General features: G+C 45.5%; 2 protein-coding genes and 1 long non-coding RNA gene across 8 annotated transcripts in view; 1 reads left to right on the top strand and 2 right to left on the bottom strand.

Annotated features, from left to right (window-relative positions):
- The first annotated feature begins 973 nt into the window (after positions 1 to 973).
- LOC134486994 (uncharacterized) lies at positions 974 to 15,886 on the top strand. Its single transcript, XR_010066639.1, has 2 exons — positions 974 to 1,249; positions 15,569 to 15,886. It is a non-coding gene; the product is annotated as an uncharacterized LOC134486994 (long non-coding RNA).
- Tmem35b (transmembrane protein 35B) lies at positions 14,010 to 17,640 on the bottom strand. The gene is made up of 3 exons (NM_001271137.1): positions 17,536 to 17,640; positions 15,591 to 15,771; positions 14,010 to 14,755 (listed from the first exon to the last, which is right to left on the bottom strand). Exons 1-3 carry the CDS (start codon positions 17,638 to 17,640, stop codon positions 14,583 to 14,585), a joined length of 459 nt encoding a protein of 152 aa, NP_001258066.1. The 3' UTR covers positions 14,010 to 14,582.
- A 1,957-nt stretch (positions 17,641 to 19,597) lies between these two features.
- Zmym6 (zinc finger MYM-type containing 6) overlaps positions 19,598 to 21,796 on the bottom strand; it is a 47,987-nt gene continuing 45,788 nt past the window's right edge. For 4 of the 6 annotated variants that reach the window (XM_063288022.1, XM_039110350.2, XM_017593509.3 and 1 more), the window contains one exon: positions 19,598 to 21,623. In XM_063288022.1, the coding sequence (XP_063144092.1) occupies positions 19,795 to 21,623 (1,829 nt within the window). In that variant the 3' untranslated portion in view covers positions 19,598 to 19,794. The remainder of the gene's footprint in view (positions 21,624 to 21,796) is intronic. The other 2 variants (XM_039110355.2, NM_001108681.2) reach the window with 2 other exon arrangements.

Raw genomic sequence — 21,796 nt, 5'->3', positions numbered from 1 at the left:
TTTTTTTTTTTTGGTTCTTTTTTTCGGAGCTGGGGACCGAACCCAGGGCCTTGCGCTTCCTAGGTAAGTGCTCTACCACTGAGCTAAATCCCCAGCCCCAGTCCTGCCTTATTTTTTTACTGTCCAATCATGGCCTTGACCTAACTTGGGCCAGTCCTCACCTGCATATTGACATCAACTTACAAGGATCTCTGTGAGTTCAAGACCAGCCTCGATAGTCTACATAGCCAGTTCCAGGCCAGCCAGGACTACATAGAGAGACTCTATCTCAATTTTTAAAAATTTTTTATAATGAAACATAAATTATCCATATTTACTGATTGATAGATTTGCCTCCAGCAAGAGGTCAGTTAGCTTGTTATACACTGTGCTATTATTATTATTATTATTATTATTATTATTATTATATTATATGTTATTTTTAGTGTGCGTGTATGCGTGTGTATATGTATGTTCGTGCCTTTGCATGCACACGTTGCAGCACATGTGTAGAGGACATGTGTGTCAGAGGACACCTTGGATGAATCAGGTCTTTCCTTTCACTGTGTAAATCCCAGAAGTCAAACTCAGGCTCTCAGGCTTGATAGCAAGTGCCTTTACGTGCTGAGCCATCTTGTCAGCCCTGATTTGTTTTTTGAGACAGGATTTCACGTAGCCCAGGCTATCCTCTGATCTGGTCATTGTGCCGTGACAGAGAGGACCAGAAGATGAGAAATGAAGGAGACAGGAAAGTTTAGGTTCAGAAGGCCATGCACATGGTGGTGGCTCATGCACGCAAGTTTATTAAGAAATGCAGCATCTTATATACAGTTTTCAGGAGAAATGGGACAGAAATGGCAGAACACTATCATACCATGAGACGGAGTCAGCAGGAAGCTAATCAAGCCATGCTGCACGAAGGGAACAAAGGGTTTCTCAAGTGCGTCACAGGCAGCACACAGCAGCCTCAGGACTGGTACCCATAATCCTTTGCGGGAAGAGTTGGGTTAACAGGATCTGAAGTTGAAGCTGCCCCAAGGCTCGCCTGGCCCCATGCCTTTACTGGGGAGCTTCCAGCCCTTGTCAAGCATGTTCATGGTTTTAGACAAGGAACAAACTGCACTCCTCCTCCATACATCAGGCCTGAGGGAAAGCCTTGGATCAGCCTGGCTCCCACTCGGCATCAAACCGAAGATGGCGTTGAACTTCTGATGCTTCTGCTTCCACCTCCTAAGTGCTAGGGTATGAACATGCATCCCATCCCAGAAAGGTTAGTTGATTCATTTGTCCTTTCTTTTTCTTTCCCTCCCTCCCTCCTTCCCTTCCTCTCTCTTTGCCTCCTTCCTTCTTTCCTTCCTTCCTTCTTTCCTTCCTTCCTTCCTTCCTTCCTTCCTTCCTTCCTTCCTTTTCCACTCCTCATGCTGGAGATTGAAGGCTTTGCACACACTCAGCAAGCATGCTATCACGAGCTGAATCCTCTTACTTGCTAACCTCAATACATAGGGTAAATTATATATATATATGTATATATATATATATATGTGTGTGTGTGTGTATGTGTGTGTGTGTATGTATATAACTAGGATAAATTATACAAGAGTTAATTATATTTATTGCCCATTACCCTGTAATAAAAGAATCCTGCCAAACTTATATTCTCTGTAGTTCTCAGGCCATTTGATTCACCTTCATGAATTCCTATTCTCTTTTAAAAGTATTTATTTCGGGTTGGGGATTTGGCTCAGTGGTAGAGCGCTTGCCTAGCAAGTGCAAGGCCCTGGGTTTGATTCCCCAGCTCTGAAAAAAAAAGTATTTATTTCACTCATTTGCCCATGTTTTCTTTGATCATTTTAATTAATTTATAGTTATTTGGAGCCCTAGCCTTCTCACTCACTCCAATAGCAGCACCATTGTTGGGTCTGTTTATATTGTCTGTTTATTCTCTTAATTTTCAGCACCATTTTCTTAGTTGTTTGTATACTCAAAGACTCTGATCTCCATCATATAGTACTCACGTGATACAGGGCTGGCTTTGCAAGCATGAAGACCTGAGTTCCAATCCCCAGCACCTCTTTAAAAAGCCAAGTATGGCGGCAGTTCCTGTAATCCCAGGGCTGGAGAAGAGGAGGTGAGATGATCCCTTAGGCTTTCTGGCAGCCAGTGGAGCCAATCAGTGAGTTCCAGGTAAAGTAAGGGGCTCTATCTCAAAACACAAGATACACATGAACACACATGAACATGCACATGCTTTCCCTTTCCTTCTATTTCCCTCTGTTAGGTAGACAGGACCAGGAACTGATTTCCTCAAACTAAGTAGGAAAAACTGAAGCAGGGCTGAGACACAGTTCTTGGGACATCTGGTTGACCTCTAGCACGTCTGTTTTTAGCCTCCCTGGGCTTTTTGACTGAGATCATAGTTGTTTCCTATCTCTCTGCAAACAACTAAGCTTCTCCCCTCTCTCCTTTGACTCCAGCTTCAAGCTGGCAGGTATTTTTTTTTAAGATGTATTTATTTATTATATATAAGTACACTGTAGCTGTCTTCAGACACCAGAAGAGGGCATCAGATCTCATTTACAGATGGTTGTGAGCCACCATGTGGTTGCTGGGAATTGAACTCAGGACCTCTGGAAGAGCAGTCCGTGCTCTTAACCGCTGAGCCATCTCTCCAGCCCGCTGGCAGGGATTTTTAAGAAGGACATGAGCTCTGTCTCTGCATCAGACTTCATTCCGTTCTGTGTCTAAGCAGCTAAAGGTTTCGGACGATCTCCACCTGCTTTTCGTTGTTGTTGCTGTTGTGCTTTGTTTCACTTCCTTTTGCTTTCTTTCTTTATTTGAAACCGGGGTCTCCTGTAGCCCAGGCTGGCTTGGAACATTGTGCTGGACAATGACCTCAAACTTCTGATCCTTCTGTCTCCACCTCAAAAGCACAAGGATTACAGGCATAAAGGTGGGGATCAAGCCCAGGCCTCTATACCTGCTACACGAGTGAGCACTGCACCAGCTGAGTCCTCTCTTAGCCTACAACCAACGAAGAGACCCTATCTCAAATGAAGACATCCAATAATGACCGAATCCCTCATCTTCCCGCTCCCACCCTCCCAGTGATGCGATTACGGGATATGCCGCCATATTTGGTGCGAATAGAAGCCATGGCTTCAAACCCTCCACCAACTGAAAGGCATCCCCAACTCTCAAACTAATTTCTAGAGAGACTATAGATTTTAGTATAATCTTGATTAAAGAGAGATTTGAACAGTTGAGCAGTCAGCTGCCATTTTGGTGATATATATAAAATAGTTCATTGTTGAAATTTAAAATAATGATCTGGAGACATTTTGTATGAATATAAATGTAGCTTGAAGGAATGGTTAAAAAAACTTACATTATGAATGATGGTGACTTACACGATGAAATTAAAGTGTTATATTTTCTGTAATAATAATTTATCACATATGACCCACATACAATGCTTAAGCATAACATGTAAAATTGAATTCAGTCATCTTTGATAATTTGCTGACTTTCAGCCTGAAAACCCACAGCTTTACCCCCATTTCTCTAGTTTGTCATTCCTAAGGTGTATTTGTCAAGGCAGGCATGTGGAATACATTTTAACTAATAATGTGTCAGCTTAATTTATAGCTTTTAAGTGCTTACAAATTAGGGTGTGAGCCTCCATTTATACTCTTGCCAAGGGCCCCATGAGCACCAAGGACTAACCCGAGAGCAGCACCCAGCCACAAGTACATTCCCGAACCAGGCACTTGCCAAAACCTGCAAACAAGACGCCTGGCTTAGTGGCTAAGGCCTGTTGGGACCAGGTGTTTGACACACGCTACGCCAAGGACAGGGGAGCCATCTAGGGTGAGTGCTGGAATGAGCATCCTGGAAAGAGGTCATGATCCCTGGAGCTGAGATGTAGTCCAAGGAGGTGGGCTGGGGTCAGTGAAGGACAGTTGTAGCTACAGGTCTCCAGGATTCGGTGGGGGAGGCACTCCCTCTCCTCAGGCCTGAGAAGAGGGCGGCAGGTGTCAAAGGAAAGAATTGTCTACAGCACGTGGGATGCACCCCTTTAAATCCCAGCACTTGGTATACAAGGCAGGCAGATCTCCGTGGGTTCGAGGCCATCCTGATCCACATAGTGAAGTTCCAGGACAGCCAAAGCTACGTAATTGAAAGGTTCTGCCTCAAGAAGATACAGAATAAGCTGCAAGGAGAGAGGCTTGGGGCCTAATCCAGGCAGGCTTCCCTATAGAGGCCAGAGAAATAGGTGGAGCCTGCAATGGAAAGGAGAGACTCTAGCAGGAGCAGCATCACAGAGGATGCTGGGCTGGCCGACAGGTCCAAGGGATCACGTGCAAGCAAGTGCCAGCAAAGGGGAAGACTAGTGTTGGAGACAGGCAAGATGTGAGTGGGTAAAGCCCTTGTTTAATAGACCTGGCAGCTCATTACATCCTGGGAGCCCTTAGAATCGCTGGGAGAGAGAATCAACTCCACAAAGTTGTCCTCTGACCTCTACACATGGGTCATGACATGTGTGCACCTGCTCTCACACATTTACACATGTTTCGTTTTTTAATTTGAAGAAAGAAGAGTGTCGGGCCAGGTGCTGACACTTTGGAGCTGTGACTGAGCTGAAGGAGAGCAGACCTGAGGAGCCTCATTCTCTCTGAATGGAAACGACAAAGATGTGACGGCTCCTAGGTGGAGTTGAGGTTTTAACTGTAGATATTGAGGGAGAGAACAGCCAGAGGCATCTGGAAGACTCCAGACTGAACCAGCAGAATAGTCAAGGCCATGGCGTGGGGGTGGGGATGGGGATGGCTGGGGGTTGGGTTGTGGGAGTGGGTGGGGCAGTGGAGAGGAAAAGAAGAAAGAGGGACAGGAGAGGGGATGGGGAGAGGAAAAAGAACCAAGAGACTGAGAGGCCAAAATGTCTGGGTTATACAGGAATCAGAAGCTAAGGGGAAGGGAAGGGAAGCTCAGGACCTGGAAAGGTTTATGGTTGGGAGCAGGGTGCAAAGTGTGTGCAAAGTGCGGAGAGAAGCCAGGACTCTGCAGCTGGGACTTACAATGCTGAGAGAGCCTGGAAGCCAGCATTCACTTTGATATGGTTTTTGGTTTGGTTTGGTTTGGTTTGGATTTTCAAGACAGTGTCTCTTTGTAAACCAGGCTGGCCTCCAACTCAGAGATCAGACCTACCTCTGCCAGGAATTAAAGTAAACTGGGATTAAAGGCATGGTGGCCACCACACCAGGCTCCCCTTTAATGTGTTGATGGGCTCCTCAGCCTTCTGTTCTGAGGCATCCTGGGACCAAACGCTCTCTCTGCTAGGAGCTGCTTTCCCACACCATGTCTGCTCCTACAGCAGAGTGTGTCCCAGGCAGGCAAAGGCAGGGACTGAAGACTCCTGGCTCAAGTCAAACTGAAGCTTTGACTCCCTTCTCCTTTAACTGAAGGAGGATCTTGAGTCAAAATTTTAAAAGTTTGAAAAAAGTCTGGGGACCAAGTCCCAGAGGACCAATCCTGCACTGCGGTTGTGTCATTGCCTCTCAGGCTCTTGCCTCTGGGTATCCATCCAATCCCTTCTTTCCTGAGCTGACCTGGAGGGAGGAGGGGATCCACACACACGGTAATTCTAACCGGAGGATTTCTTTCCATTGCGTTTGACCTCCCAGAGGCAATTGACTCTCAAGTTCTTTTTTTCTCCCCGGGTCAGACACAGAAGACTAAGTTGGACATTTCCCAACGGAAACTGACTACTTTGCTGGAGGAAATGTTACATCAAAAGCATGATAGTACAAGACCACAGGGATGGATGAGGCCAACAGGAATCATTTTTTATTCGGACAGAATTGAATTCAGCCTCAGGAGAGTCAGCTGGCCCTGGTGTGGACGCCGGGTCATTTCTCAAAGACCCAGCCTTGCGTAGCCTGTGGGGCTGAGTACTTCATCCACGCATGAGCAAATGAATTCGGGATGTTGGGGGCCTCAGCTGTCTCTTGGCCTTGGGCTGAGATGCTGGGATGAGCCAGCGTAATTCCCAAGGAAGTAGCAAGAAGTAACAATAGTAATAGAATCTAGTGGCGTGGTTTTGGACTCATTTCATTCACCCAACAAGCAAGATAGACTAAGCTTTGGCTAACGTGAAGGGCACAGATGAGATCTTTCTTCTTCCTGCTCCTGCTTCATCAGGTTCCAAATATAAATCAAACAGATTGAGACATCCTCAAGAAAAAAAAAAAAAAAAAAAAAGCCAGGCGGTGGTGGCGCATGCCTTTAATCCCAGCACTTGGGAAGCAGAGGCAGAGGAGCTACCTCTGTGAATTCAAGGCCAACTTGTTCTACATAGTAAGTTCTAGAACAGCCAAAGCTACCTAGTGAGGCCCTGTCTCAAAAGGACAAAGAGAAAGGAGAAAGGGAAGAGGGAAGGAAGAAAAAGGAGAGGAAGGAAGGAAGACAGACAATTAACTCTGTTCATAGCTGGGAGGTAGATGTATTTAGATCTATGTAGAAGAATTAGCCACCGCTACCCTCCAAAACCCTAGGCTTGAAGGATCATCTCGGTCATTAACTATACATCTAGGAAGAGAGAACTTCAGTAGAGGAATTACCAACATCAGATTGGCCTTGGGCACATCTGTAGGGGCATTTTCTTTTCTTTTTTTCTTTTTCTTTTTCTTTTTTTTTCGGAGCTGGGGACCGAACCCAGGGCCTTGCACTTGCTAGGCAAGCACTCTACCACTGAGCTAAATCCCCAACCCTGTAGGGGCATTTTCTTGATTGCTAACTGGTGTGGCAGGGCCCAGTCCACTGTAGGCAGCATTATCCCTAGGTCCATGCGGGGGTGGGGGCTGTATAAAATAGTGGCAGAAATTGCTCAATAAACATGCCCGTTACTCTCTCAGATCACCCACACGGCCACTCACAACCGCCTGTAACTCCAGCTCCAGAGGGTCTGACACTCTCTACTGATGGCTACAAGCTCATACACACACGGGGCACACAAGTACTCTCAAACAGACACATATGAAATAGAATTCTCTTAAAGGGATGGAGTTAAAGAGCACTCAATGTTCTTGTGGAAGACCCAGGTTTGATTCCCAGCACCCATATAGTGACTCACGATCACCTGTAACTCTCTAAGTCCTGGGCCTCCAAGGGCTTTGTTAGGTCCCAGGCATGCACATGTTGCAAATACATATATGCCGGCAAAATACTCACTCATATAAATAAAATATGAATAAATAAATAAATAAATAAATAAATAAATAAATAAATCTTTAAAAAATTAAAAAAAGGAAGAAGGAAAGGAAGAAGGCTAGCACAAAGAGCCTAGGACTTCAAGCCATTAAGCATCCTTACTCATTGGTTTCTGCTTCAGTTCTGGCCCCGACGTACCTTGATGATGGATTGTAACCTGAAAATTGAAATAAAATCTTTGCTCCCTAGGTACCTTTTGATCACAGCATTTGTGACAGCAATAGAAAGTAAACTAGAACAGCCCTGTATTGAATGTTTGCTGCCCAGTGCAACAATATTGGGAAGGACTACAGTTTGTACCTAGGATGTCTCCCAAGAGCTCCTTACTAAAGCTGAGAGCTCTAGTGTAAAGTGCCCAGGTGGCACCCAGTAGGAGGTTTATGATGTTGGGAATCCCTTCAAAGAGGATTGTGACTTTATTTTGACTCGACGATCCTCTCTCTTGAACTGTGCATTGAGAAAGGGTTCTTCCCAGCTACAGTTTTTGTGTTTTTGTTTGTTTGTTTGCCATAGGCCCACCCATTGTTATACGTGGCTTTGTCACAAACCCAAAAGCAACAGGCCCACCATGCCATGGACCAAAATCTCCAAACTGTGAGCCAAAATATTCCTTTCCATTTGAAAGCTGAGTGACTCAAACATTTTGATACGGTAAAGGGAAGCTGACCCACACAGAAGGCAGTGGGAAAATGGGGTCTGGGGGGCTGGAGAGGTGGCTCAGTGGTTAGAGCACCGACTGCTCTTCCAGACGTCCTGAGTTCAATTCCCAGCAACCACATGGTGGCTCACAACCATCTGTAATGGGATCCGATGCCCTCTTCTAGTGTGTCTGAAGACAGCTGCAGTGTACTCATATACATAAAAATAAATAAATAAATATAAAAAAAGGAATGGGGTCTGAGGAAGGTCTTTAGGTTATTGGTACTGTGCCCTTGAAGGGGAGTGTGAGACCCTGATGTCTGTCTGTCTTGGTTCTGTTTAGCTTCCTGGCCATGAGTTGAGTGTATTATTCTGTCGCATGCTCCTCCATGTTCTGCTGTCTGTCCGCAGCCCTCAGTGCTAGGATGCCAAATGACTCATGGGACAAAGCTCCTAAAAGCCTAAGTCAAAATAAACGTTTTGTCCTTTTAAGTCGATCCATTCAAATACCTGAGATCCTTGTTTACTTTTTGTTTTGTTTGCTGTCCCAGAGATAGAACCTAGGGCCTTGCGCATCCTAGGCGAGTGCGCTCTACCATGCAGTGACATGTCCAGCATCGGGTATTTGATATAGATAATAAGAGAGAGTTAACACAGCACCAGTGAACGCACAGACTGAAGAAGGCGGAGTCCACCTAGCGTGGACCCTCAGCGATGCGAGGACTGTTACTTAGTTGGGGCTGTGATGTGAGTGCTTCTTTTTTTTTTTTCTTTTTTTTTTTTTTGGTTCTTTTTTTTTTTTTTAAAGATTTATTCATTTATTATATATAAGTACACTGTAGCTGTCTTCAGACACACCAGAAGAGGGCATCGGGTCTCCTTACAGATGGTTGTGAGCCACCATGTGGTTGCTGGGATTTGAACTCAGGACCTCTGGAAGAGCAGTCGGGTGCTCTTAACCGCTGAGCCATCTCTCCAGCCCCTGGTTCTTTTTTTTTTTTTTTTTTTTTTTCGGAGCTGGGGACCGAACCCAGGGCCTTGCGCTTCCTAGGCAAGCGCTCTGCCACTGAGCCAAATCCCCAACCCCTTTTTTTTTTCTTTTTAATATTGGAGACAGTATAGTGATGTTATTAAGCAATTCAATTGCGCTCTCTCTCTTCTCTCCCCTCTCTCTCTCTCTCTCTCTCTCTCTCTCTCTCTCTCTCTCTCTCTCGGCCCGTGACACAGCAATTTTCCCTGCCAGGAATTCATTCTATAAATTCACAAATGTGCAAAGGCTCATGAGCGAGGACCTCCGTTGCTGCACTGCTTCCAACAGTAAAATAATGGAAACAAGTGTTCGTCCACGGGGACCAACTGAGCAAAACAGGGACAACGTAATAAAAAGAGCAGCCTGGACATGTGCAGATATTGGGGAGCTGCACAAGAGAACTTGAAAGCAAATCATAGAAGAGTGTCTCAATGCTCACCCGTGTATTTGATTGAAATGGCAGACGTTTGGAACAATGCATATATTATTGGAATATGCATGCACATGCATGAACTACAAACTTGGCCACCACTGAGGGACTTTTCCTTTGTACTTTACACTTTTCTCTGTTGCTTTGTATTTACTTTATATGTATTTTCATGTGTTACTTTTAAAACATAAAGAAACACGTTAAAGAAGAAACAAGGAACCAATGAGAGGGTAATTTATCAAAAAGGGAATATGGAACTTCCTGAATTTATCACTAAAAGGCAAACTCAGTGAAAGGGCCAGGAGGGTGTAAGAAGTAGGGAAGGGGCTGATTGCTACTTTGTTACGAGGTTTGCTGCGCTTGCCTGCCAAGCAGGACTCCTTGGGACTTAAACCACTCTGCTGTGGGGCTTCCAGCAAGATGGTGAAGAGTCGTTTCCTTCCCCACTAAGAGCAGATGGCTTAGTTGTGTGAACACAGAAAGAGGTAGTTCTGTATAGCCAGAGCCACTGACAGGAATCTGCACCTTGAGAAAGTCTCTGGTCAGCTGAAGCTGAATGTAGTTTGCCTGGCCAATCTCTGTCCTAGCCAATGGCAGGACGGAGCTCCAGCTTGATTACCACCAAGACTTGGCACAGGAGTCTTGACACCGTGGAAGTGATGGCAGAGTGGCCAGTATCCAGCGATAGTGAGAGGAAACAAACCTAACTCTGGGTCAGGAATGCACCAGAGAAAGAATCAGAATGCTTGAAGGGAAGTTACTAGACACCAGTGTATCAGAGTCCTACGTTTTTAAATGAATGATACCCAGATTTCATTCACTCATCTGAAATTGAATTCTTGCTGAGTGCAAGACACAGAATGATGCATAGGAAACAATACACTGAGCAAAAGAAACATGGGGTTTATTGGGTTGAATTAAATTAAAATACAATTGTCAATATCCAACATTTGGGAACCCACAAAAAATGGCAATCCCTTATGGATTGGCATAAATACATTCTGACAAGAGAGAAAAGAAAAAATTCTATTACCCAGTTAATGGCTTAATTACAATTTTGAGAAAGAGCAATGAGGAAGCAATCAAATTGGATCCAGTGTTGTGCCTGTGTGCATGTGTCTGCATGTTGGTAGTCAAGAAAGGTTTCCTCTTAAGAGTTAATTCTGGGGTTGGGGATTTAGCTCAGTGGTAGAGCGCTTGCCTAGGAAGCGCAAGGCCCTGGGTTCGGTCCCCAGCTCCGAAAAAAAGAACAAAAAAAAAACAAAAACAAAAAAAAAAGAGTTAATTCTGGACCAGGCAATAGTGATCCCAGCACAGGAGGCAGAGGCGGAAGGATCTTGAGTTCAAGGTCAGCCTGGTCTACAGAGTGAGTTCCAGGACAGTCAGAACTATACAGAGAAACCCTGTCTTGAAAAACCAAAATGGAGAAGGGGGAGGAGGAACAGGAGGAGGAGAGGAAGAGGACAAGGAAGAGAAGGGGGAAGAAGAAGAAGATGGGAGGAGGGGGAAAAGGAAGAGGAGGGGGCGGCAGCAGCAAGAAGGGCATAGGCTTGGGAATTATTTGGTCACACATTGTTTATTTGCCATGAGGCCCTGGGCTAATGTCTCAGCCTCACTGAGCCTGTCTTTGCCCGATGTAAAATGGAGGTTTAACTACCCCATGGGGATATCTGATGAGAGAACAAGTAAAACCCCGAGTCTTGGCTGACACTGGGAAGAGACTCATAACTTAGCCTCTGTCCCTTCTAGGCAGCACACAGAAAAATGCACACATATGCACGCTCGAGCACACACACACACACACACACACACACACGCACACACACACACACGCACTCCACACACAGCATTCAAAGTACCTGGGTGGTGTCTCACCCTCTCCCTAAGGGGCAGAAGTGCACAAGCCAGCGTCTTCTTGATGTTTTTGACACTTGCATATATTCTCAGTTCCCAAACTCAGTCTCTTCTAGTGTTGAAATCTGAAGTCTCAGGTGCCTGCCCTTCCTAGGGCAAAGTCAGCTCTGTCTACATTGGCCCCTAGATGTCCCACCCTAAACCTCTTGCTATCGTGCCACTAGATTACTCCTTTCTCTCGATGTTCTAACTGCTAGAGCTTGCTCCGGATTTTTGGCTTTAAGAAGTTAAGACTAAAGCCTTTAGTTCTAGCACTCTGGAGGCAGAGGCAGTCAGATCTCTGCAAGTTCAAGGTTCAAGGCCAGCCTGGTGGACAGAGTGAGAGCCAGGACAGCCACAGAAAAGCAATGTGTCTCAAAAACAAACATTAAAAAGTTAAAAGTGAATTGAATCCCCTCACTCACATATCCCAGACTTTTCTAGTCAATCCCTGAATATGACATGGAGAATGGGCTCAGCAGCTGGTCATGGAATTGTCTTCCGGGGCAAGAGGAAGGTAAACAGTTGGAAGTTGTACCAAGCTGTCTTAGATTTCTGATGTGGTTCCCTGAAGCTTGGTTCCTTGAGCTCCTCAAGGTACTGTCGGGGCTCAAGACTTCTGTCAACCCCAACTGCTACTCTATACTAGATGGCTGATCCATTCTTCCAGTGCCCTGCCTATCCTGGGCCAGCCCCACCACCAAGCTTTGGAGTCCGTATCTGTCTGTCAGCCTTGGTAAACAGGATTCCCTTAGTGCCAGTGCAAGAGCTTTTACTCAACATACTGGCTGGAGACAGGTTGGGTGTGTCATCCTGGAAGAGATATAAGTATGAGGCTGGGACCCCCGGGCTCCAGGCTCGACTTTGATGGGTTTTAAAGTCTTCCTGCATCCTGCCATTTCTGGAAAGTAGGGAGCTGATCACGTTGTAGGTCATCCCTGGTCTCGTGCCTGTAAGTTTTCTTCTTGGCTGCTGAAACATTGAGAAAACATGGTTTCTGGAGCCAATCAGGCCTTAGTTCTAGCTCTGACAAACACAGTCTTTCCAGACCCATCTTCTCATTGGTAGGACAAACAGAGATTCAATAATAGCATTTAATGGGCACTTATGTACCGAGCTGTTTGCTTTTGTTTCCAGTGTTCTGTAAATAAACCAGGAAAAAAGCAAACACCACTACCCCTCCCTCTTGGTGATGAGCATGGGTGGGGTTTAGTCAGTCTCAGTCCATCCTGGGAATTCCATTCCTCCTCACAGTGATGGTTTCAGGGTGGAAATGTAACTACATTCTGAACAGTTAGATATGAAGGGATGATCTGGGGTTTTCTGAAAGCTTTCCACTCTACTTACTTATGTTCGCACGTGCACACACACGCATGCGCGCGAACACACACACACACACTACCTGAGCAGTAAATTGATGGCTGAAAGAATAAATGTTGGTTCTTGTTGATGTATGTCTTCATTAAGTATCCAAGTCACTGATGCTGAAACTCAATCATATCTGGACCCGAGAGTGGGGGACACAGGCAGGCAGGCAGGCAGGCAGGCAGGCAGACAGACAGACAGAATGAGTGTATCACTGGGCATGTGAAGGTCAGAGAACAATCTTCCAAAGTTGGTTCCATTTTTCCACTATGCAGGTCCTGGATGAAAGGGGTCATCAGGCTTGGTGGCAATCACCCTTATCCAGAATCATCTCATCAGTCCCCTGCTGTCACATAATTTATGAAGTGTCTGTCCATGGGTTTCCATACCCTTTCTATAAGTGAAGCACACCACTGTGCTTTCAGACCCAAGAAGATCCAACCAAGAATTATCTTCCAGCTTCCTCGAGCTTCATACAGGTGAGGGCATAGCAGAAACTACCATTCAGCACTGAGCATGAAGTGGACTACCAAACTTTCGCCTGTGCTCCCTAAAGCTAAATTCCTGTGCCCCAAATGTTATCTAGGCAGGAAGCTAACATGTGCATAGATTAACTCCAGCTGGCCCCAGTGCAGACCTATAATCCCAGCTACTGGAGAGACTGAGGCTGGAGGATTCAAGTACAAGTCTTGTTCAAGGCCAGCCTAGGCAACTTAGTGAGATCCTGTCTCAGAATAAAGACAACGAGGGGTGAGGCTCGGAAGTTCTGTGCTTGCCTGTCGTATGTGATGCTCCATCCAGAACTGCAAAACATAAATTCTTTTTCTTCACTACCTTTCCTCATTGAAGAAACATCACTTCCCAAAGGAACTCCAGTGGACGCGGGCAGAGGGTCTTGCAAGGGGACATGACACAAGGTGCCCTAATGTTTTTCCCATGATCACTTGCCCCATTCCTTTCTCTCTCCCCTCTATCATCTCCCACCCCCGAAACAACTGGATTTAGATAGAGACTGCTGAACCATTGAACAGCTACTGTCCCCCAACCTCCACTCAGGTGTTAAGGGACAGTGGATTAAGCCACACCTCAGCGCTTTAACAGGTGCCTGTCAACACTGCAAGTGTAAAAGAGAAATGGCAAGAAATCCCTCACGGGGCCCAAGTGAGCACAGGCAGAAATCAGACACTTACACTCTCCAGTGTGAACTTGTAAATTTTAAGATGTGGATGCTTTTTGAAACAGCACGCTTACTTCTTGGGAAAGGAAATAAATATGTAGAGGTCATTTACTGTGAGCTCCACAAACACACACACACACACACACACACACACACACACACACACACACACACACACACAGAGGAACAGCCCAGATATCTCTCATGGACAGGAGGAAGTGGACTAGTTATAACTCATCCTTTAAAAACATTTATTTTATGTACATGAGTGTTTTGCTTTCTCTGAGACCAGAGGTAGAGTTGTGAGTCACCATGAGGATGCTGGGAACTGAACCCTGGCCCTTTGCAAAGGCAGTAAGTGTTCCTAGCACCTCAGCTGCCTCTTCATCCCCAACTCAGTGACTTGAGTGCTTAAAGCCATGAACATTGACGGAATAAAAACACAAGAGATGTTAAAGAACCCTGGATCTTAACGGTGGGCAATAGGCTACACTGTCTCATTTCATTAAAAAAAAAACCATGCATCTGTATATAATTATAGAAAAAGTTGTGAGGCACAGTCACGCCAAAACATTGAGATGATTATTCACAGAGTATTAGAATCTGGAGTGGTTTTAGTTTATTTCCTGTTTACTTCCTGTTTTCACGTGACTTGAAGAGTGTTACTGCCCCCCTCAGAACAGAGCAACATAGTTATTAGGGGAGACTGAGGCCTAGACAAGCTCTCTCTTTACACTGAATGACTAACAAAGTTGTAGACAGTATGCTATGACTGTCCCTGCTGTGCTGTGTGGCATGAAGACTCACTTCCTAGGGTTCCCAAGTGCACCAGGGATTTTGTTACGGCATCTGACCGCTCCTTTAGTTCGAACTAAGAACTGGCAGGAATCCAGCAGCAGCAGGAGCCCCAGACAGACAACAGCTGGGATATAAGTACTCAGTGACTCTTCCAGGACCACCAAAGTGAAGACAGCCCCTAGAACAAAAGGGAAATCCAGGAAATCTAAGAACTCAGGGATTCCGGCCCAGGCTGGCCCATTCCAGCTCAAGCCCTACCCACCCACCCCTCAATTAATCACTCCTCTACACCTCTTCAAGAAAGCAGGACAAAGAATTAGAAGCCTCTTGGGCTAATGGATGCCCTGGAGTAAGGGAGAGTCAAAGAGGGAAGATGGGGATGTGGAAACTAACTTTCCCTCAACTTTTCTTAATAACCCTAAATCTACTGGAGGATTCAGAATGGGACCCAGGGGCTCGTGGAGAAAGTGTGGTAATGATCTCAAAGTAAAGAATGCTTTAGTGGCAGTAACGTGACACCGGCCAGGGGATGCGAATCAGCGCAAAGGTGTCTAGCCTTTGCAGCAGCAGTTGTCCTGTTTGTACACTGGCGTTTCTTGTTGGTGGAACTCTTGAGAAAATGTCTTCTAGAGAAATTCTCTGCCTCTTTGGTCAAGGGACCCTGGCTTCCCGGCTGGCTGCTTCTACACCCATGAGATACATTATACATTAAGTGGCGGCTGCTGTTCCATACCCTCCAGGAGTGAGCATCTATCAGAGGAGGAGCTCTTGAAGTCATACTACATGCTTACACCGGGACACAGCACGGCCACAGACAGGATGGGGAAAGCATGTGACAGTGTCACCATGGCCAGGATATGGTACAGGCATTTTAAAAACTCCTAGTCTCGAGATTGTGGAAGCTATGGCAGAGCAGCGTGTGTTCCTAGTCCCAGAAGAGAGGACAGACAGCATAAGAAAAAAACATCTGATTTTTTTCTATCGTCCCCAGGAGACCCCAGTTGCCCCCTTACCCATCATGAGGAGGATCAAGAGCACGTTACTGATCTGCTGTAGCACAGGTGGACCCACGACCAGCAGCAACCCAGCCAGCAGTTCCAGCCAGCCCACAGCTGCTTGGTAGCTTATAGGATCTGGCTGGTAGCCCAACACCTTCAACGGGAACACCTCAGCAAACTGCTCGAACAAGGCTTTCTATGGGTAGTAGGGAATGCCTGTCAGTACCACTCATCAAAAAATGCAGTGCCTGAAGGCATAACAGAGACCTCTGCCTGTAACTGGCTCCCCTAACAAAACTACTACAAGTTGAGACTGGCTGTTAGCTTAAGAGGCCTGTAAGAAGGGGGCTACCCTATGGGGCTGACCTTTGAAATCAGGGCTGACCTTTGCAATCAGGAGCAGTCATGCCTAAGCGAAAAAGGGCTTCAGGTGTAGAGATGGCTTTATGTCCTCATCAGCCCTCTCCATAGGAGAAAACCCAGCTTCAAATCCCAGGAGAAGGTTGCAGGGCTTGGACCTTCCCATCTAGGGCCAGGGCCTGGGAAAGATTCTCTTTGTGCCAGTGGCTCCTTAGAGAATGGCTGACACTTTCCATCTCCTGTGCAGGTCCTAATCCCACTGTGGCAGACACAAGGAACAGCTGTAGGGGTATAAAGTAACACACCTTACTCAGACCCTTCCCTGGGCCAGTTCCACCCTCAGGACTGCTTCCTATGGTTCAACAGCACCCCTGCCTCTCCTACTCACTCCTCCATGGAGGAAGCTCCATGTTGTCATCGACAGAGTTACTCTAGAACCCCACTTTACAATTCTGTACTGGGCTACAGTGACAGCTATCCTGGAGAGAGATAGAGATAGATAGATAGATGGATAGATAGATAGATAGATAGATAGTGTGTGTGTGTGTGTGTGTGTGTGTGTGTGTGTGTGTATGGCCCAAGGGCCACACATGAGACATACCTGCAGAGAGTTTAAGCTGTCTCGATTTTACCATAGATAGATAGATAGATAGATAGATAGATAGATAGATAGATAGTGTGTGTGTGTGTGTGTGTGTGTGTGTGTGTGTGTGTGTGTGTGTGTGTGTATGGCCCAAGGGCCACACATGAGACATACCTGCAGAGAGTTTAAGCTGTCTCGATTTTACCATGTCTATCCCAAAGAACCCACCATCTTTGGGAAGAAGAAAAAAAGGAGGAAGAAGAGAGGAAGAGGAAGAAAATTGGAAGAAGAGGGGAGAAGAAAAGGAGGAGGAGTATGTAGGCTTAGGAAGCAACAGGGGTCTTCCACAGAGCCTGGCTTCTCTGAGTGCCTGAACGTGCTGGTGGACCCTCTCCGGATAAGGTCACAGTCAGTGACCTTTAGGCTTCCATCCCAGGCTCCATGGGACCAGGTTAGATTAGTCTACTTTGGGACTTGCTTGACTAGCTGTGTCATGTTTTGGCAAATTACATTTTACCCTCAGAGCTAGTTCCTAAGCTTAAAAAATAAATTCTAAGGTTAGGTACAAGCCATTAATTCCAGTACTTAGGAGGCAGGGACAGGTGGATCTCTGCAAATTCTAGGCCAGGTACTATATATAGTGTTCCAGGCCAGCCAGTCAGAGCTACATAGTCAGAAGAGCAGCTCAAACAAACAAACAAACAAACAAACAAACACCAAATAAAGTAAAATTCTGCCTCTCCAGCCTCCCCAAACTGGAACAATGAGTGGTGGACGTGAGATGCAGAAGGGTGCTAGGTCACTTTTTCACTGTCTTCCTGGACCTCCTGAGTCACATCACTTCTCCAGCTCTAAATCGGGCTGGAGACAGCATACTTGGGCAGAAGTAGAAGTCCCGTTCCCTCCCACCTGGAGAAGGTTAGAAAACTGGAGGGAGGCCCAGGCGTCCTCGAACCCGAAGGCAACCCGGTTCCCCGGGAACCAAGCACACGCTATCCTTCCCCGGGTGTTGCTCACCATTTGTTGTGACACGGGGGCCGAGACCTGAAAGAGCTTGGCAGCCCCGGTGAGAGTGAAAAAGATGCCAAGCAGAACTCGCAATGCGCCTAGACTGACCAGCATGGCAGCGTAGGGCTTCCTGAACAACCCTTCCTTCTACCCAGAAGACCACAGTCGCGTCGCGTCGCCCCTCCCCTGCCCCTCCCCCTTCCAGCCCCGCCCACTGGTGGTCATCTCAACTAAGACCCACCCACTGAGGCTTCTCCCCACGTTGTACTCATATTGCCGAGGGGGCAGTGTGGGTGGGGAGAGGGGGATCACGTGACCCGGCCTTCAAGCCCACCGTGCTGGAGGAATCTGACACCACCTAACCCCTTGTGTCTCCCGGTTTGCATTTGTATGGAAGTTACACAATGGCTTTCAGAAAGTTACTTGGAGGGCTGGAGAGACCACTCAGTGGTTAAGAGCACTGACTGCCCTACCAGAGGTCCTGAGTTCAAATCCCAGCAACCACATGGTGGCTCACAACCATCTGTAATGAGATCTGACGCCCTCTTCTGGTGTCTTGAAGACAGCTGCAGTGTACTTACAGATAATAGGTAAATAAGTAAACAAATAAATAGATAAACCTTAAAAAAAAGTTACTTGTAAATTAGTGAACCCTACAATTGATGAGCAATAAAGCAGTAACCAGTTAACTGTAACTTATTCACCTAAAATACCTGCCCCTCCCATTGCTCAAATGAAAGAAAAATGAGAAAGATGTTTAAAGAATCCCTTACTTGCCTGCCCTGGCAAACAGAGAACCAATTTTTTCTGGTTGTCAAGTTTTCTAACACACGCCCAAAAGGAAAATAATAATAATAACACTCTAAAAATGATTAAACAATGTTCAAGGAATTTTCACAACAGTCACAAATTATATAAAACTAACACCTCAGGGTACAAGGGTAAAAGTGTTGCCCTGCATACATACGTTTGTATACCATCTGTGGCTGAAACTTTTATGACAGTCAGCTACAGCCAAGCAGGATGCGCCTGTGATTCCCACACTAGCAAGGAAGAGGCCTGAGGACCACCCAAAGTTGAATGCCAGCATGGACTACCCAGCAAGAACTAGGCTAGAGAGGACTAGAGTGCAAAGCCCAGTCTCCAATCAAAAAAAAGTCCCCAAGCCCCAGTCTAGAGGTCCAGAAGAAGCCTACATTATGTCTCAGACTCTCCTGCTGTTCATACTTGCTTGCCGGCCACCTACTTGGAGCCGCTTTCCATCTACACATAACTCGCTGAGGGCTGGCGACATGGCTGGTGACTAAAACTGTTCGTTTTTAAAGTGCGCCTGCCTACTTGGTTATGCGGGAAAGTACTGGTCGCTGGTCTAACTTGACTGTTTTCCTGAGTTACTTTCTCCTGTGCTTACCTCAGATTCTAGGAAAGACAGACTGACCCACAGACATAATGTACAGTGGAGAACCACAGCTAGCTCCAAGCAACAGAGAACCTGGCAGAGCAGATCACCCCTTAAATGAGGGGGAATAACATAATGATGAGGCCGAAACCAAACCCTCTACAACTGCTCCCCTAAAGTTCTGACAGTGGAACTTCTCCAGGGCCATTTGCGGAACCAGAGCTCAAAGAATGATCAACCAGGCTACTGTCCTTACCAAGAAGACCGAATGTCAGGTACCCAACCCTCCTCTGTTCCCTTTTTTCTGTAACAGATCAAAGTCTCAGTAAGTCCTTCAAACTAAGGTGGTACTGTGTGGGACACCTTTAATCCCAGCAGTCAGGAGCAGAGGCAGTCGGATCTCTCCGAATTCTAAGCCAGCCTGGTTGATATAGTGAGTTCCAGAATAGCCAGGGCTATATAGAGAGAGCCTGTCTCAAACAGAGCAAAACAAAACTGCTGAGGTGGGGTCAATGAATCATAAGCTGTTCTTCCCAGCCCAATCCTGCTCTGCCCTTCACTGCTCACCTCTAACCGGTCTACTGGGACCAGTGAGTTGGCCTAGTCTCTTGGGGAACTCTGTGAACAAGACATTTCCTCTGAAACGCCAAGAACAATCACCAACATAAAGGCTACATTTTCTCCCTCATGTTATTAAAATTATATATAATTATGCTCAGTTCCACAGTTCTTAAATCCCTCTACAACAAAGGAAAAATATTAAAACATTTAATCACTGAAAATACAGATACATTAGCAAATTGTATTTTAGGATACTTATACAAAATTTAACACAAAATTATACACTCTGACGATAAGCAATACAGATACTAGTCTTTCTCCTTTGCTAACTTGTCTATCCTTGGAACTAATGACGTGACTGCCAATCTTAGGGAGGGACTGTAAGTCCGCAGGTCTCTCTGTTTTGAGGCAGTCAAGGCCGAGAAGGCAGCATCGCACAGACAGGTGCTTGAGAAGGGCAGGAGCAATTTCATTGCCTTTTCATGGAGCTCGGGATAACTTGTTTTTGCATTGACCCAAAACTGCGTGACAGACATTGATTTATGAACTGATTGGAATCTCGTATCTGAAGATAACGCTGCAAGGTTTTCTTCCTCCGAGTCAGTCAGATTGTTATCCTGGTAACTGGCGAAAGGATTCAGGAGCCACAGATTTCCTGAACGCAAGTCCTTTTCTGGTGGATAACAATCATGGAATACCTGAGAAAGTCCTTCCAGGTGCTCACAAATAATGCTAGCAATGTTTCTCACGCTTACATCTGATGAGTCCAAGAACTCAGAAAATAGAGGGAACATATCATAATCATTCTCTTGTGCACGCTTCAACCACATTTTTAGCCTTTTCTTAAATATTTCAACTTTATTATACAAACTGAAAAAAGTGGTCATAGTTCCTTGGAGACTTGAATTTAATTTATTTATAAGCGAAAATATATCTGCTAAGTAGGCTAGCTTTGCAACCCATTCTTCATCATGGAAATACCTGGCCAAATCTGAATGCTTTTGGTTTAAAAATATTTCAATTTCATGTCTCAGTTCAAACAGTCTTGTTAAAATTCTTCCTCTCGCCAGCCAGCGCACTTCAGCACTAAGTGGTAAACTCACATGCCCAGATCCCACCTCTTCACACAAAATTGTCAACATTCGTGAATCCGAGGCACTGTTCTTTACAAAGCTTAAAATCTGTGACAACTGCAAAAGAATCTCATGTAAGCATGGAGATAGTTTTTCGGCTGCTAAGTGTTCACGGTGAATGAAACAATGTGTAAATGTCACCGTATTCTTGGCAATTTCTTGAATTTTTGACCTTAAGTGAGAACACTCGTCAGTCAGGCTTGCAGCCCCGTCAGTACAGAAACCAACACAATGGTTCCAATGCAGAGACCTACTATCAATATATTGATTTATTAATTCAAACACTTTAAGATCTGTGCTCGGAGAAGGCATTTCAGTGCAAAATAATAATTCTTCTTTCACATCTCCACAGTCATAGTCGACGAAGCGGACATAGCAGAGGAGAAGCGGCACATCTGTGACCTCGGATGACTCATCCACCTGCAGGGCAAACCACCTGGACTCCCGGACCTTCTGCAGCAGCTGGTCTTCAATGTCTTCAGACAGTTTCTTGATCCTGCACCCAATTGTGCTATTAGAAAGAGGGATGGTTTTCATTTTGTCTCCAGCACTTGAACCCAAAACTTCTGAACACATTTCTACTAAATATGGTTTAATTAATTCTTCAGCAATTGAGAATGGCTTATTCCTGGCAGCAATTTGGAAAGCAATTAAATAAGAAGCTTTCACAAGTGACTCTTCAACTAGTAAACACTTTTTTAAAGAACTGTTTTGACATTCCATTTCAAGTGATTTTTCCTCAAAAAAGTCTATTGGCTTGTTCTCTAAATCTGAATGTTTTGCCTTCAAATGGTTAGAAAGACTTACTGGCATCACACTTTCACTAGGTAAGATCTCTCCACAAATGACACACTGTGGGCTTGGTGAACTTTCCTTTGATCCAGAACAGATAATGAAACCAAATTTGATATAGTCTGCATTGCAAGTGTGGAAAAAGTCTACTCTTCTTCTCTTTGCAGGTGGAGAATCATATTCTTCATTTTTCCCATCTGGCAGAGGTGAGTCTAAAGGAAATATTTGAGTCACTGTTACAATATGAACATGTATAATATGATGAACAGATGTGTTATGAAAACTTGCACAAAGATATCAGCACAGCTCGACCCAAGGCTGCCCATAAAACTTAAAATCTAGAAGTTGAAACAAACATTTAGGGACTAGAGAACAGCTCAGTGGC

The sequence above is a fragment of the Rattus norvegicus genome, chromosome 5, assembly GCF_036323735.1.
Source record: "Rattus norvegicus strain BN/NHsdMcwi chromosome 5, GRCr8, whole genome shotgun sequence".
In the NCBI taxonomy this organism is placed as follows: domain Eukaryota; kingdom Metazoa; phylum Chordata; class Mammalia; order Rodentia; family Muridae; genus Rattus; species Rattus norvegicus.
This window is presented reverse-complemented; position numbering and strand designations above follow the sequence as displayed.

Excerpts from the sequence above, each read along its gene's own strand:
- Tmem35b (NM_001271137.1), bottom strand. The coding sequence starts at position 17,640 with ATGCTGGTCAGTCTAGGCGCATTGCGAGTTCTGCTTGGCATCTTTTTC. Across the intron at positions 15,772-17,535 it reads CCCCCGTGTCACAACAAATG|AAAGCCTTGTTCGAGCAGTT; the intron begins GTGAGCAACACC and ends TACTACCCATAG. Across the intron at positions 14,756-15,590 it reads CTTGATCCTCCTCATGATGG|GGGCTGTCTTCACTTTGGTG; the intron begins GTAAGGGGGCAA and ends CTTTTGTTCTAG.